At 42.4% G+C, this 17466-nt stretch overlaps 1 protein-coding gene across 2 annotated transcripts in view; it reads right to left on the bottom strand.

Annotated features, from left to right (window-relative positions):
• Positions 1–17466, bottom strand: part of LOC307200273 (cholesterol 24-hydroxylase-like) — a 32444-nt gene that overhangs the window by 11447 nt on the left and 3531 nt on the right. For both annotated transcript variants that reach the window (XM_079948719.1, XM_079948718.1), the window contains exons 2-13: positions 17069–17146; positions 15409–15490; positions 11672–11745; positions 10125–10211; positions 9277–9415; positions 8464–8574; positions 7817–7973; positions 6359–6421; positions 5885–5957; positions 4273–4357; positions 2492–2602; positions 1116–1204 (exon numbers count right to left, since the gene is read on the bottom strand). In XM_079948719.1, coding sequence (XP_079804845.1) covers positions 1116–1204; positions 2492–2602; positions 4273–4357; positions 5885–5957; positions 6359–6421; positions 7817–7973; positions 8464–8574; positions 9277–9415; positions 10125–10211; positions 11672–11745; positions 15409–15490; positions 17069–17146 — 1149 coding nt within the window. The remainder of the gene's footprint in view (positions 1–1115; positions 1205–2491; positions 2603–4272; positions 4358–5884; positions 5958–6358; positions 6422–7816; positions 7974–8463; positions 8575–9276; positions 9416–10124; positions 10212–11671; positions 11746–15408; positions 15491–17068; positions 17147–17466) is intronic.

Here is a 17466-nt window from a genome sequence, read left to right as displayed (position 1 = left end):
GGGACCTTGCTTTATGACTGAACCTTCCCATTTAGGTGTTGTATTTAATAGCAGGTTGACAATAGTCATAGTCACTTCCTGATCTCTGCTTACGCCCAAAAAAGCTCTGTCGATTAATTTCTACAGATCAAGTTGCTGTTAAAAAGCACAGAAAGAAGCCAAGTCTGTTTTTATCCCTGGTCACGTAGCAACCCTAAATAAGTGAAATAATTTTCTGAATGTTGCCATTTACTGGAAACTCTTAAGTTTTTATCACAAGTAAGGGAAAATGTCTAAAAAGTCCGACACGCGGCAGAAAATTTTATAGTCTGCTGGTACAGACGCAGGAGAATTTGATGTTTGCTTATTCGTTCCACGTGCCAAATGGAAATCAATCCAGCAAATACAATCAATATTCACTGTTGCTGTTGTTTTCAGTCTGCAAGTGGTATGCAATCGATTATGATTGGTTCTCTGTGTGCATTGCATTTCCTTTGCACCGAAATGAATGGGATGGAATAATGTAATTAATAACGTGAAATTCCACCGCAGCAGACAGCGAGGTGAATAATGTAAGTTTTTTAATCAGATGACAAACTGCAGCAGAATGGAGACAGCACTGCACACAACGAAAATGGATTGCAATAGAAATGGATGCCTTCTTACACCCCTACCCGGCAGACACTTCCAATGCCTGTCCTAATGTTGTGTTTGGCATTCAAAAATTTCTGATATTTTCTTCAAGCCCTCTGAAAATCTTAAGAATTAGTAGTATGTCTCAATGACAGTCACCACGTATTTTTGAGGTCCAGTGCCGAGGGCCTTCCGGCGGTTCCCTCGCTGCGAGAAGCCAAGTTACAGGGAACCAGGCAGAGGGCCTTCTTGGTGGTAGCGCCTGCCCTGTGGAATGCCCTCCCACCAGATGTCAAAAAGAACAATTACCAGACTTTTAGAAGACATCTGAAGGCAGCCCTGTTTAGGGAAGCTTTTAATGTTTAATAGACTATTGTATTTTAATATTCTGTTGGAAGCCACCCAGAGTGGCTGGGGAAACCCAGCCAGATGGGTGGGGTATAAATAAATTATTATGATTATGATTATGATTATTTGTTAGAACAAATAACAAAGGGACTCACCTTGGCTGGTCTTTGCTAAATCGCTCAGGATCAAAGACCAGCGCATCCTTGAAAAACCTTTCCATACGTCCCATGACATAGGTGCTGAACTGCCAAGGGAACAGAACAGTTTACATTTGTATATATGATTCTTCAAAAACATTGGTTGTTCAAAGTTAGAGGCAAATGCATACAGTATTTTAATTAAGTCCTTGTTCCTTTCTCCGATTAGTCCTGCACAGAACATGCATCGCCTTATTCCTAAAGGGCTCAAGGCAACTTAACTGTGAGCAAAGAAATATTAAAAGCATTTAATAATAAGTGATCACACTGAACACCCCCACTAAGTACACATTTCCTAGCATACAATTATCAGTTAGTGTGTCTCTCCCGATCCGCTTTTTAATATTTCATTGCTTCGTTATAGCTTAACGTTGTTTTGTTAAACCATTGTGTTATTTTAGACATTAAAAGCTGCTTTGAGTGGAAAATTTGCCTGGTAAAGTGGGGCACAAAACCAAGCGTTCTGTAATTAAAAGAAGAAGAAAAATTCTGCAACAATCCAAAAACCAAATAGTGGAACCTGTATCAATTACGAAATGAATATTGTAATCCTATATGCCATATGTAATCTCCTCTACTTAACAGGGTAGGCAGGTATAGGATTGCAAGGTACGTTAATTTGCATGTCATCCTGCATTTCACATAATTTACAGCTTGCACAATTTAATTCAGCTTCTGCTAGTCATTCTAAGGAGGAGATTTGCATAACTTTAAAAAAAAAAACTTAGTCATGCATGGTAGACTGGTTTTTGGGTGTAAAAATGATGTCAGTGGGGGGGGGGAGCAGTGGAAACAGCTCCAAAAGCTTAAAATCACTCAGGGGCGGGAGGTTTCCCAAAATAAAGCTAAACAACTTTGTGGGTGTCAGGAATTTTACTTTTAGAAATTACTATGTCTCTTGCCTAGGTTTGCCACAGTAAGGATAATAAACAACAACAACAACAACTTATTTATACTCTGCCCATCTGGCTGGGTTTCCCCAGCCACTCTGGGCTGCTTCCAACAAAATATTAAAAATACAACAAAACACCAGACATTAAAAACTTCCCTAAACAGGGCTGGCTTCAGATGTCTTCTAAAAGTCAAATAGTTGTTTATTTCCTTGACATCTGATGGGAGGGCATTCCACAGGGCGGGCGCCAATACTGAGAAGGCCCTCTCCCCAGTCACCATCCCCACAACAAGCCATGAGCAGATTCTGCTGCTTTCTCATCCTCTTAGAGAATCAGAGTGCATACATTGCCCTGGACATAAAAGTCTGTTGCATCAGGGGAAGTTTGGTGTTGAATTCCAATGTGTTAGATAACAGCACATGGCATTCAAACAAGACTCACCATTAAAGTGGTTTCTGCTGGAATTTTGATTCCTTCAATGACACATTCCTTTTCAGTCCAGCGGACAGTTCCTGGAGCTGGTGGATATAACCGCAGGGATTCTTTGAGAACCTAAGAGGGTGAAAAGGTAAAAAGAGCCATTTCTTTTCACCAACTAGTATGATTTGTTAAATGGTAGGGTTGGGTTTTCATCTGGAATTCTTCCCATAGAAAGTCAGTTCAGTCACAAGTTTATTGGGGCTATTTGAACTAATAATTTGTTCTCAGCCTTAATTCCCCTGTAAGTTTCCTACTTCTGTGACTTCTGATTGGCTGAAGGAAACTCCTGCAGCCAATCGGAAGCCGCGGAAGCCCCGTCGGATGTTCGGCTTCCAAAAGAATGTTCAAAACCCAGAACACTCACTCCTGGGTTTTGATCGGTTGGGAGCCAAAACGTTCGAGAACTAGGCTGTTTGAAAACCAAGGTACGACTGTATTTAGAGGTCTGATGACACACTGAATTGTGGTTCATCTAAACCAGAAATGGAAGTTTCTGATGTTCTTGCTACCATACCAGAAGAGAGGGAAGGGACAAGTGCAAGAACTCAGAGGGGAAGCTAGGCTTGCTCTCTGAGTGCTATGCTGTGGCCAAATGCAGCCCCTGTGTTCAGTGGGGCTGACTCCCAGATAAGCACTCATCAGGGATGCAAACCAAGATTGTTCATTTTGCAGACCCAGAAAAAGTGAGCCTCATCTACCATTTCATTGTTGTAGGAGTATCCTACTAGCAGCAATAGTTTGTTATGTAGTCTCCAGAGGAGACTGCCAGTTCTCCTAGCTCTTTAAAAACTGAAAATTAGAAGACAGGGCAAACACAGCAAAAACTGGCATGCTGTGCAAGTGAAAGGATTGCAGGCCCCCCACCCCCCGTTCAAAACAATGTTCTCTGAGTGCTTGGAAAATGCAATGGTAACAGAATATAGAACAGAACAGTTTATAGAATTTATGGTGGAACCTTGGTTCTCGAACGGCTTAGTTGATGAACAAATCGGCTCCCGAAAACCAAAAACCCAGAAGTAAGTGTTCTGGTTTTCAAACGTTTTTCGGAAGCTGAACATCCAACGCGGCTTCCGCTTGTGTGCAGGAAGCTCCTGCAGCCAATCAGAAGCCACACCTTGGTTTTTAAACATTTTGAGAGTCTAACGGACTTCCAGAATGGATTATGTTCGAGAATCAAGGTACCACTGCATAAAGGAAGCATAACCTTAGAAGATCTGTGCACAAGAAATGAGTAACAGAGGCATATTTATTCCATCATGCCCAAACGAAAGGACCACATAGTTATGTGCTGTGAGGAAGAGACAGTTAATGCAGTGCCCTCCCACCATCCCTAACCACTGGCTGGTGACCTGTAATCCATAACATCTGGAGAGTACCATCTTGGCTGCTCCTGCACTAAGGGATTTTTTTGCTTGCACTAGTTGAACTTTCCTACTGCTACAGGGATGGACCAGGAAGAATTAGAGTCAACTGCATATCCAGTGTTTGAACAGTTAAAAAAGTATCACAGTACCACATTTATTCTTCTGGAGGCTGATGAAGCAGATAAGATTTCTCTGCACTATGAGAATTCCTTACGAGAAACTGAGATTTTTTTTCCCCTCATGGTGTTAATATTACAGCTAAAGAACTTTGAGATATTCTTTCCTCTAAAACGAGGCCTCAAGTTTCATCTTAAAACCAATGTCTTACTCTTAATGGCTGGGCATCTAGGAGCTTTTCAGAGCATTCCCCAAGTGTACCTGTGATAAGTATTTAAGCTCTGCGAGATTTTCATAGGCAACATCTCTCTTCACCCCAACGACCTCGTCCACTTCAGCCTGAAGTCTTAAGAAGGAAATGCAGGAGAAATTTTACTCAAATGTCCGTGGATTGTTTATTATGCTAAAAGGCAGACATCTACCTTTGAAAGTATCTGTATTTACCATATTTTTCGCTCTATAAGACGCACCAGACCATAAGATGCACCTAGTTTTTGGAGGAGGATAACAAGAAAAAAAATATTCTGAATCCCAGAAGCCAGCACAGCCTTCATCCCGCTGCCCTGAAGAGGCTTCGCGCAGCTAAGCCAGAAGCTAGAACAGCAAGAGGGATCACTGTGCAGCAATCCCTCTTGCTGTTCTGGCTTCTGGGATAGCTGCACAGCCTTCATTCACTCCATAAGACGCACACACATTTCCCCTTACTTTTTAGGAGGGAAAAAGTGCGTCTTATATAGTGAAAAATACGGTATCTTCCTAGGACTAAGCAGCACCATAATTCACTCACACAGTCAAAATGCATATTGGTTTGGTTCATCCAAAGATAAGAAATAATTGCTCCCAAATCTTAGCCAGTTTAGGTGCCCTGGGTGGTTACAATCCAGGACACAGTTCAACACATATAGAGAGAAGGGAGATGCAACACATATAATGGTTGGAGTGTTGGACTAAAACCTGGCAGACCAAGGTTCAGATCCTCACTCAGCCGTGGAGCTCACTAGGTGATCATGGGCCAGTGACTCACTCTCAGCCTAGCCTATCTCACAGGGCTGTTGTGAAGATCAAATGGGGAGGAAGAGAACTCTGTGCGCCACCTTGAGCTCCTTTTCCTTTCTCCAGTTTCTGGCTACAGTGGTACCTCAGGTTAAGTACACAATTCGTTCCGGAGGTTTGTTCTTAACCTGAAACTGTTCTTAACCTGAAGCACCACTTTAGCTAATGGCGCCTCCTGCTGCCGCCGCGCCGCCAGAGCATGATTTCTGTTCTTATCCTGAAGCAAAGTTCTTAACCCAAGGTATTATTTCTGGGTTAGTGGAGTCTGTAACCTGAAGCGTATATAACCTGAAGTACCACTGTATACAAGGGACGCAGGTGGCGCTGTGGGTTAAAGCCTCAGCGCCTAGGGCTTGCCGATCGAAAGGTTGGCGGTTCGAATCCCTGCGGCGGGGTGCGCTCCCGCTGCTCGGTCCCAGCGCCTGCCAACCTAGCAGTTCGAAAGCACCTCCGGGTGCAAGTAGATAAATAGGGACCGCTTACCAGCGGGAAGGTAAACGGCGTTTCCGTGTGCGGCTCTGGCTCTGGCTCTGGCTCTGGCCAGAGCAGCGATGTCACACTGGCCACGTGACCCGGAAGTGTCTCCGGACAGCGCTGGCCCCTGGCCTCTTAAGTGAGATGGGCGCACAACCCCAGAGTCTGTCAAGACTGGCCCGTACGGGCAGGGGTACCTTTACCTTTACCTTTACCACTGTATAACATTAGACATACACAGAGTGCATAAAATAACTCAACGGACCGTCAATGGGTAGGAGGGACCTGCTAAAAAATAAAAACACAAATAAACGAAGAATAAAAGGAAAGGGCGAACTTCACACACTTCTTCAATATGTCAGGTTGCCGTCCCAGTTCCAATATGGTAAAAGACAACAAGTTGGCAGTGGTCTCGTGACCTGCAAGACAGGGAATCTAATTACTTTATTATTACAATCTATTACATTTCTATATGACCTTTCATCTGAAGATCACATGTTGGTTTACAACACAAAAATACATACCGTAATAACAAATAAAAACAATATCACCACCACTCAGTTTAGCCAAAGGCCTGGTTGAAGAGGGACACTTCAGCCTGGTGCCTGGAGATATATAATGAAGGCGCCAGTCGAACTTCCCTGGGAAGAGCATTCCACAAGTGGGGAGCCACCACAGAAAAGGCCTTGTTCTCATGCTGCCACCCTCCAGATCTCTCACGGAGGAGGCCCATGAAGAAGGGCCTCAAAGGATGATCGCAGGGTCTGGGTCAGTTCATAATTAAAGGATGGAAGGGAAAACGGAATATAGATCTACCAACCTGCAATGAAGAAAGTGACGAAATTGTCCAGGAGAATTTCAGCATCGCAGTCCCCTCCCTCAGCTGTCAAGACAGGAAACCAAGAGTGAGGCTGACCTCCCTGCCCAAAAGGAAGCCTCTATGACAGATGCCATCCAACCTCTGCTTAAAAACCCCCAAGGAGAGAGTCCACAACATCCCAAGGGAGACTGTTCCACTGTCAAACAGCTCTTACTGTCAGAAAGCTCTTATTGTCCTACTTGCCCTTCTCTGCACAAGTTCCAGCTTGTCAACATCCTTCTTAAATTGTGGCACCCAGAACTGGAAACAGTATTCCAGGTGTGGTCTGTCCAAGGCAGAATAGAGTGGTACTATTACTTCCCTTGAGCTGGACTCTACACTTCTGTTGATGCAGGCTAAAATAGCATTCACTTTTTTTGCTGCTGCATCGCACTGTTGACTCATGTTCAGCTCGTGGTCCATCAAGACCCCTAGATCCTTTTCACATGTACTGCTAGCGAGCCAAGTGTTCCCCATCCTATATTTGGTCCTTTCCAATTCTAAGATTCCTTGAAAAAAGGAGTCCCCTACTCACACATCATACTCAATGTTGTGAGATTGTGGAACGAGAACTTAAAATTTACAGCATGTACCATCTTAAAAGAAAATACAATGAAAATGATGTACCCATGGTACTTGCCACCCGTGAAATTGGCAAAAATGTTTAGGATGAGAAGTAAATTACGCGGGAAGTGTAAAGATTAGGATGGTGACTTTTACCACATGTGGTGGTCATGTGAGAAAACAAAATCGTTTTGGGAAATGATTTACAACAAAGTGAAAAAGATGTTTAAATATACCTTTCCTAAAAAGCCAGAAGCTTTTTTGCTGGGCTTGATGGGAGAGGAAATTGAAAGGTGGATTGAAGGTTATTTATGTATGCAATGACCGCTTCTAGAATTTTGTTTGCCCAAAAATGGAAAGTACAAGAATTAGCAGTTGTGGAGGAGTGGCAGATGAAGATGTTGGAATATGTGGAACTAGCAAAACTGACCTGCAGGATCCAAAATTCCAAAGCGACTGGATTAAATTTATGGATTATATAAATAACACAGAATAGAAGGGGAAATTGGAGATTACTGTGGTTTTTAACGCTGGAACTTACACCTCTAGGAGACAGGGCATTGAGAGACACACCAATTAATCAGCCAGTCTTTTAGGATAAAAGATAAATAATAACTGTAGGAACCTGAAGATACTAGCAGGACTGAAATAAATATTACGGCGTGGACTGGGAAAATAAGAAGAGACTGCAGGAAGTAGATTGAAAAAGGAAAACTGGTTGGAGGGAGCGAGGGAAGTCATGGCTCGGCAGAGCGGCAGATAAGGAAATGAGTGGACGATGGATGAAATTTGTTGTATTTATTTGTGTAAACCAGAAAATTAATAAAAAGCATATTTAAAAAAGGAGTCCCCTACCTGCACTCTTCAGTATCTGAGTCAGAATATCCAATGGGATCTCCTCCCCGTTCTGGATAGCTTTGCGTCTCTGTTCGATACACTGGCTGCCAAAACGGCGCAGCAGCAGCAAGCTCTCCTGAACCTTTTTCACTTCTTTCCTGTACTTTGGCAGATACTGGACAGATAACAGATACTATCATGAGGAGCAGAGCAGAGCAAAACCAAGAACATATTACTGGACGGCGTAGCTGTCAACAAAAGCCACCTGCTAAGACAGAAGATAGCTGTGGCCCATTGGCGGTTCATGATCCCTTAGACAAGCATCCTTTGTGAATGCAATAGCAACCAGCAGGTGTTGAATGGTCCATTCCAACATATCAGAGATCGCTGATTGATCAGCAATAAAACAGCTATGCAAAATCTACGCTGGTCCTACAGTTGTACAAGACAGTCTGGAAACAGGTAGGAAGAACAGGGCAAGCCCAAGCAAAAATGTTCAAGGCATATCTAGTGGCGCAGGAATGCTGGGGTGCAAAAGAACTAAGTGATAACATCACTTGCCAGTTTCCCAAAAGGATTTGTCCAAGACTCTTGGAATAAGCTTGACAAGCAATAATGTATGTTTCAGAGAGGGTCAGAGTTCCACGAGAAATGCCTGCACTGACCTTAAATGATGGATTGCGTGACTGACCCAGTCCTTTCATGATCATGGAGATCGCATGCGGAAAAGGCGTGCTGTCATCATGCAGGGTGTTCAGTTCAAGGCCAAAGGCTGCCTGATAATGTGAAGAAAGGGGATCTAAAACATCTTTGCTTTCTGCCATCCTCCTTTGCAGTTCAACCTTGATCTCTATTTCTCAAGTCTTTTAAACACCAAAGAGGAGGAAATGTTTTGGTACACTATATCTGTGGGGTTCATCTTGTTTCAAGTTCACAAAAGTGTTACAGGAACATTAAAAAGCCCTTGGCTTCTTGGTCAGAAACACAACAGGCTGTGTATGCATGTGTACATTTTGTTATATATTTACTTAACATATATATAGCCTGCCTTTCACCTGAAGGTCCTGGCACAGAAATATACAAAAATGAAACCAAAATTAAACACTATTAAAGCCAGCCAACATGAATTCCATACAATTAAAACAGCAACAGCAATTAAAAAAATAGTTACAACATTGTTATTATTCTGATGTCAGCTTTGCATGTCTTATGAAGCTGGGTGAAAGTTGAGCTGGTGAATTGCAGCATTTCTCTGGATACTTGGCAAAAATTATTTATTTGTGCTGTGGCTCTATTCAACAGACATGCAATGTAAGATTTCCTTTCCCTATGTGTTAGCCCAAAAGGGTGAGGGCTTCCCAACACCCTTTTCTCCCATATTGAACTTGTCCTTTGTGCTGCCCTTTGACTCAATTTGACTCAGAATGAGAGGCATCCCCTGCTCCTTAATGGAAACAGGAAATTCATCCGGCGAGTACCTTTGCAATGATGTCCAGCGTCACGCGTTTCAGCAGGCTCATCACATCCACTGCAGTTTCTCCATCGGCTTTTTCATCCAGCACCCTCATAAGCTCTTCTGTTTGCTCGTTAAAGGGTCCCATCAAGTCCATCAGGTAACTGTAAAATTAATAAAATCAAGCAAATGCAGGACTTTGCGGTCAAACTAGAAGCTGTCTAAGGTATGCAAATGAATATAAGAGCTAACTGGATCAGACCCATGGCCCATGCAGTACAGCATTCCGTTCTCACAGTGGCCAAGCAAGCAAGACCCAAGCACAAGGTTATTCTCGCCTCCTGTGGCTTCCAGCAACACACACAGAATTATTTCTGCCTCCAGTATGGAGGTGAAACACAGCACAGCTACTTGGACTATAGCTTAGCATGAACGTGCTGGTTCTCAAGAGAGGAGATTGTGACTACTTTGCTCCTCTCCACATCTGGTCCTCCTGCTGCTGTGAGCTAAGCTGTGGTTTGTCTTAGTATATTTTCCAAACCCACACTCATGATTTGTCTTGCGCCAAACTGCAACCAAGGTTTGTCCTTGGGTTTTACACTGCCTATGGTTTGTCTGGAGGGAGACAAACCATGAATCCTGGTTCAGACAACCTGCTAACCCAAATCATGGATTAGCTCACAGCAGCAACAAGAGAAGTAAAACAGTCATGATTGCCTCTCCAGAAGCCTGCACATTCATACATTCATGCTGTTCGGGTTAGTGCTATCTGCAAATTGAGCCATAAGCTCATTTAGAGATAGGTGGTTTGGTTATTAACATGAACCAAAATGCGCAGCATCACTTAAGAAAAGACATTCAGTTAATATCTACTTGCGACTGAAGGCCGGGTCCATAATTTTCCGCTGCTTGTGCCAGTGGTCATAATCACGATCAGTCACCAAGCCATTTCCTAAAAATCTGAAAAACGATGGAGAATTTTTATTACTATTTCAGGGCCAGTTTTGAAATCATGTTCTGAACCATGGTAATAATGGAATACTGAATGGTATAGTTTATGTAAAATATGCAGGGATTTAAGTTATGCAAAATGAACCATGGAAAGAGAAGAAGGGAAGTCACTGATATTTTAAGATTGCTTAAATGAATATTCTAAAATGTAAAACAGAAAATTTCATTACAGGAGGGAGAAAACCCAAAATGCATAATAAAAGCAAGCACAAAAACATAACAATACCCCCCCAGCAACACATTTAAAAGGGTATTGGATGTTAATCAGCCCAAGACTGAGTTGAAGAAGAACTGACCTCTTCTCTAATTGACAGAGCTTCCAGAACTCCCTCCAGTGTCAGTACCAGAAAGCGGCAATAGGATATTCTTGGGTCAATACCTTAGACTTTTGAGTTTATCTTGTCTCCTATGCTGTTCCAATATCTGTATGAAACCGCTTAGAAATGCCATCTGGCACTTGGGGGTCTGTTGTCACCAATTCATAGGTTCGACACCTCGATTGTACAACATTTCCTGCACTTTTTATTTATTTGTTTATTTTAAAAAATGTGTATACTGCCCACTCATAGAAAATATCAAGGTGGTGTACAAAATAATCATTTAAAATGACAGGCTCATCTGGGGGGGGGGGGAATGAAGCTGAATAGACCTGTCCACATAAAGTAGGTCTCCCAAGAGTTAGCTGTAAGGATGACTGCCAAATCTCTGCTGTGAGGGTGGTCCATAGCCTGGGACTAAAAGGTAAAGGTAAAGGTACCCCTGACCATTAGGTCCAGTTGTGACCGACTCTGGGGTTGCGGCGCTCATCTTGCTTTATTGGCCGAGGGAGCCGGCGTACAGCTTCCGGGTCATGTGGCCAGCATGACTAAGCAGCTTCTGGAGAACCAAAGCAGCGCATAGAAACGTCGTTTACCTTCCCGCCGGAGCGGTACCTATTTATCTACTTGCACTTTGACTTGCTTTTGAACTGCTAGGTTGGCAGGAGCAAGGACCGAGCAACGGGAGCTCACCCCGTCACGGGGATTCAAACCGCCAACCTTCTGATCGGCAAGTCCTAGGTTCTGTGGTTTAACCCTCAGCACCACCTGCGTCCCTTAGCCTGGGACTAGCAAAGCAAAAAACTCAACTTCCAGCTGAAGCCCATCAGCGCTCTGTTAAGATGGGGGGGACAATGAACAGTGCTCTTCAGGATATTCTCAGTGACTGGGATGGGATAAAAAGGGTCAGGTGGTCCTTAAGGAATCCTGAACCCAAGTTATTTAGTGCTATCCATTTCTGCATATAACAGAGCCTGAAAAAATTCACCTGCCTGGTGGCATTAAAGATCACAACCTTTTTCTGAATCAATGGAATTTTCTCATCCCACACGCCACATACCAGTACATCTTAGCTATGTACATCTTACCTACCGTACACCAAATAAATTAAAAAGACGTCCATATGAAACTGAATCCTTTGGGTATTGTGGTAACATCAGGAACTCCTAAAATTAAATCATTTTGTCAGTCCGTATTCACATATACGGTATTTTTCCATGTATAACACGACCCCCATGTATAAGATGCCCCCTATTTTGGGGGACTCAAAATTAAGAAAATGCACTATGCACTATCCGTATATAAGACGACCCCATATTTTAAACTTCAAAAAGTTAGGAAAAAATATAGTCTTACACAAGGAAAAATATGGTAATTCATGTGGTCACAATGAATACCCTCCGCTAAAATTGTGAAGAGGGAATAAGATATACAGGGCTGCCTCCATCCCACCAGTGTTTAATAATAATAATAATAATAATAATAATAATTTTTTATTTATACCCCGCCCTCCCAGCCAAGGCCGGGCTCAGAGCGGCTTACAAACAATAATAAAAACAAGAAGAATGATTACAACTTAAAAACAAAAATAAAATACAACATTAAAATATTGAAACATTAAAATATTAAAATGTAGCCTCATCTCAGGAGGAGAAAGGAAAAGAAAAAAGAAAGAGGGGGAGGGAATCAAATTGGCTCCAAGCCAAAGGCCAGGCGGAACAACTCTGTCTTACAGGCCCTGTGGAAAGAAATCAGATCCTGCAGGGCCCTGGTCTCATGAGGCAGAGCATTCCACCAGGCCGGAGCCAGTGTTGAAAAGGCCCTGGCTCTGGTTGAAGCCAATCTAACTTCCTTAGGGCCCAGGAGCACTAGGGTTTGCTATTTATGGACCTTGAGGCTCTCCGTGGGGCACACCAGGAGAGGCGGTCCCGTAGGTACGAGGGTCCTAGGCCGTGAAGGGCTTTAAAGGTCAAAACCAGCACCTTAAACCTGACCCTGTACTCCACCGGGAGCCAGTGCAGCTGGAAAAGCACTGGGTGAATATGCTCCCATGGCAGAGCCCCTGTGAGGAGCCTCGCTGCAGCATTCTGCACCCGCTGGAGTTTCTGGGTCAGCTTCAAGGGCAGCCCCACGTAGAGCGAATTACAGTAGTCAAGCCTGGAGATGACCGTCGCATGGATCACTGTGGCCAAGTCGGGGCGGGAAAGGTAAAATGTTTAAAATGAATTTTGTTAAACACCCTGAAGTCTTTAGAGTGTGGGATTTGGGGTATTTAAATTTGGGGTGGGCTGGGAGGTCTTCACCTTTCTGCCTTGAGAGGGTTCAATGTGTGAAAGTTCACCCAATAAGTGGTGCCAGAGCATTTCCCCCAAAAAGTTTTAAATGCTTTTTTGTAAGACACATTCTGTAGGTCTTCAGAGAATCAACAAATGCTGTTTCAGAGAAACCTCAGATATGTATAACTGGGTGTGGGGAAAATTGTGGAAGGTTGATATAAAATTCACAGATTGCATACTATTAAGAGAGAATTACATGAAAATGATGTATAGATGGTATGTCACACCAATAAAAATGGCAAAGATGTTTAGGAAAGAAAATAACAGATGTTGGAGATGTAAGGAAAAGGAAGGAACATTTTATCATATGTGGTGGAAATGCAAATGCATTAAAATATAGGGAAATGATATACAATGAATTGAAAAAAATGTTTAAAATGAATTTTGTTAAACACCCTGAAGTCTTTTTGTTAGATATCTCAAATCAAGAGCTGCCAAAAGAAAAATGGACATTATTTATGTATGCTATAACAGCAGCAAGAATCTTGATTGCACAATATTGGAAGATGGAAGAAATACCATCAAAGAAACAATGTTAAGAAAAGCTGGTGAACTACGCAGAATTGGCTAAGCTAACAGATAAACTACAAGTGAAGGACAAAAAGGACTTCAAAAGAGTCTGGGAATCATTTACAGGTTTTTTTGCAGAAACAACAGAATGGACTGGATTCACTGGCAGGATTTGATTAAACTTTCACAATTTCATTTGAGTAACAGATATTTCAAGGAAATGATAAGGGGTTTTATTTTTGTGTAGGAAAATCAGGATACAATAAATAAAACTAAATAACTCAGCAGAGGGGGAGTTGAGGGAAGTCCAGAGGAGGGGAGGGAGAATAATTGCAAATAACATGATGAATGAAATTTGTATCATTATTTGTTATAAAATTCAAAAAAATATTCCAAAAAAGAAGAAGATATGTTTAACTGGGTGTGAGGCTGGCACTCAGACAAGATGGACTTAGCAGGGAAGTTTGTTATTAGAACGTCAAAGGGAAACCTACAGTTTACCCAGTAGCGGGTCCACTGTACAGGCAAAAACGTACCTCTTTAACCAGGCCTTTGTCTGACATTCAATGCCCTTTTAAAATGTGGGGTTGGTGGATTATTGGGTTGCTCTTGTTTTTATTTTGATGATGTATTGCAGGCATAGGCAAACTCCAGCCCTCCAGATGTTTGGGACTACAATTCCCATCATCCCATAAATAAATTATTATTATTATTATTATTATTATTATTATTATTAATCTCTGACCACTGGTCCTGTTAGCTAGGGATGATGGGAATTGTAGTCCCAAACACCTGGAGGACCAGAGTTTGTCCATGCCTGAAGTATTGTGTTTTTATATCGTGATTTTATCCTGTGAACCTCCCTGAGACCTGCGGGTATATGGCAGGATACAAATTTAATTATTATTAATAATAATAATTCTAAACATGTTTAATTGGTATTGAACTCAGGGAACTTTACTTCCAAAAAAGTGCACTGAGGAGCACAGCAATCACCAAGTAAAAATTTATGATTGCTTTTCATGGCAAATTTGAAAGCACCACAAGGCAATTCCTGTGAATTGAACTTTTTGTTATCGGTCTATTTATGAACGCAGGCTCTCTGAATGAATTATATCCCTCATATCCATCTCCTTCCATTTCCTTAGTAATTCTAATTCCTGCACCCCTGCTATATTTAATCCAAATGTACAGATCTCTTCTACTGGGAAAACAAATGGTTTGAACCATAGGGATTAAATCAGAGATGCTGGGAAGTGTGTGATTCAGCAGTCTTCCTGAGCTACTTGTAATGTGGTGAAGTTGGAGGGTGAGGGTGGGGATAATTTAGTCCTCTTATAGACCACTTAAAGGTAAAGGTAAAGGGACAACTGACCATTAGGTCCAGTAGAACGACTCTGAGGTTGTGGTGTTCACCTTGCTTTACTGGCCGAGGGATAGTATAGCTTCCAGGTCATGCAGCCAGCATGACTAAGCCGCTTCTGGTGAACCAGAGCAGCGCACGGAAACGCCGTTCACCTTCCCACTGGAGCGGTACCTATTTCTCTACCGGTACTTGCACTTTGATGTGCTTTCGAACTACTAGGTTGGCAGGAGCTGGGACCGAGAAACGGGAGCTCACCCCGTCGTGGGGATTCGAACTGCCGACCTTCTGACTGGCAAGCCCTAGGCTCTGTGCCACCCGTGTCAATAGACCACTTACTATATAGTTAAAAATGTGCTCAAGTGGTTTGTAATAAGGAGTCAAAGACTCTAAAACAACAAAGAGTCAAGATCTCTATCAGTCACGGCTTCTCCCAAAGAATCCTGGGAGTGGTAGTTTGATCAATGCGCTGGGAGTTGTTAGGAGTTACCTACTGTCTTCACAAAGCTACAACTCCTAGAGTTCCCTGGAAGAGGGAATGATGCATAATACACTAAATACTGGAATTCTGAAAAATCACTTTCATTTTCATGCTCAGAGGGGAAAACCGCAAAATATACCTTTACTCCTTCAGGACTTAATACCAATACCATGACTCTGTGAAAGGCATTAAAACGCAAGATGGGTCCATATTCATTAGCCCTGTGAAGGAAGATATTTGAACAGTAGTAAAAAGTGACCATACGATCAAGTTAATGACCATATTTATCTATCAAACAAGGTGTAAGAAATGCTGCTGCCATACTAAGCACATACAGTCATACCTCGGCTTAAATACGCTTCAGGTTGAGCGTTTCCAGGTTGCGTTCCGCGGCGACCCGGAAGTAACGGAACGGGTTACTTCCGGGTTTCACCGCTCGCGCAGACGCTCAAAATTACGTCATGCAAATACTCAGAAGTGGTGAATCGCACCCGCGCACACGCAGACGTGGATTGCGTTCTGCTCAGGATGCGAATGGGGCTCCAGAACAGATCCAGTTCGCATCCAGAGGTACCACTGCACTAGAACAAGAGACATCGTATTTTTCTTTCTTTCTAAGGTCATTGCTGTGTAAAGACTTGAAAGGAAATTCCTGAACATGGGCTCGCTTAAAAAAAAAAAAGCTGTATCTTTAGTGTCTGGGATATGAGAATATGTTCCCCAGCATATAGGGACAGCTGGAGTATATATAAGATATTCAAGAGAGAGATGAACTGCCCATAGTACTCCATTGCTCCTGTAACTTCAAGATGGGATGACTGCAATGTATTCTACAGGGAGCTTCCCTTGAAGATGACTCAGAACCTTCAACTGGTCCAAAACACAGCGGCCAGATTATTTGCTGGGGTTTCCTTTAGAAACCCTGTTCTAAAACAGCTGCATTGGCTGCTGGTTCCTTTATGAGCCCAACATCTGCTCACACTAGCCTTTAAAGCCCTAAATGACTTGTGCCTCAAATAACTGACAGACTGCCCCCTACACACCCCTTGAGGTGTTACGTTCAGCAGTGGAAATTCCACCTCCCTCAGAAGTTCAGAGGTGGCGGCGGCCCCAAAGAAGGCATTCCCTGTCGCAGATATTAAATATTGCGCAGTCTGAAGCAACTGGAAACATAAGAACCGACTCCTTTGGAAATGAAACATTGCCGAGGCCCACAGAAATATTATTCGAACTTTTACTGGCAAAACTTTATTTACAACAGAATTAAAACATCAAAAACATCCATACAATGTCTTGTGCTGTGCAGCACAGGCTTGGCACCTTACAAAATATGAAATGTTAAGCAATATTATCACTTGTCAGGGTCAGAGAGGGACTAACAGCCACCACCCTTTCCAAATGGCAAATTTGCAACTCAGTAGCTTCATCACATGATCAAAGGTTCACTCTCAGTACCCAGGCAAACAAAGCAAATTTCTACATTGGCTAATCAGCTTTCAACACCACAAACACAAAATTATATCATACCCAAGTATCTGCTTCTTCAGCGAGGCTAACATTTGGAGTTTTCACACTTCTTCTGAACCGGATGAGAACTAGTTATCATATTATTTTATTATTGACGAAGTATGTACAATTAGTAGGTGCCACACAAAATTTCAAAAAGAACAGCTTCTGTCTGCAGACATGCATTTAAAGATTTTTTAAAAAGCAAACAAACCAAGACACCATATAGACTGCTGGCAATGCAATTCATTATCTCAAATTTTAAACTATTTGATTATTATTTTTTTACATACCATTGCAAGAAGAGCTGATGAACACATTCATTATTTTTCAGCATTCCCCATAGCATTGGCAGGTGGCCTAAGAAAAAGCTGCAAAAAAATGGTAAAGGCAGAATTTAAGGCATGTAAGGCATACACATACATGGAAGATGCAGTCAGGTGAAGAGGAGGACATGGATCCTGCCCCTTTAATCATTGTCAAGGCTGGCTCCATAGCCAGCAAGATGATGATGATGATGATGATATTATTATTATTATTATTATTATTATTATTATTATTATTATTTATACCCTGCCCATCTGCCTGAGTTTCCCCAGCCACTCTGGGTGGCTCACAATCGAGTGTTAAAGTTAAATATTTAATATTTAAAACTTCCCTAAACAGGGCTGCCTTCAGATGTCTTTTAAAG

The sequence above is a fragment of the Podarcis cretensis genome, assembly GCF_951804945.1.
Source record: "Podarcis cretensis genome assembly, chromosome: 1".
Lineage (NCBI taxonomy): Eukaryota > Metazoa > Chordata > Lepidosauria > Squamata > Lacertidae > Podarcis > Podarcis cretensis.
This window is presented reverse-complemented; position numbering and strand designations above follow the sequence as displayed.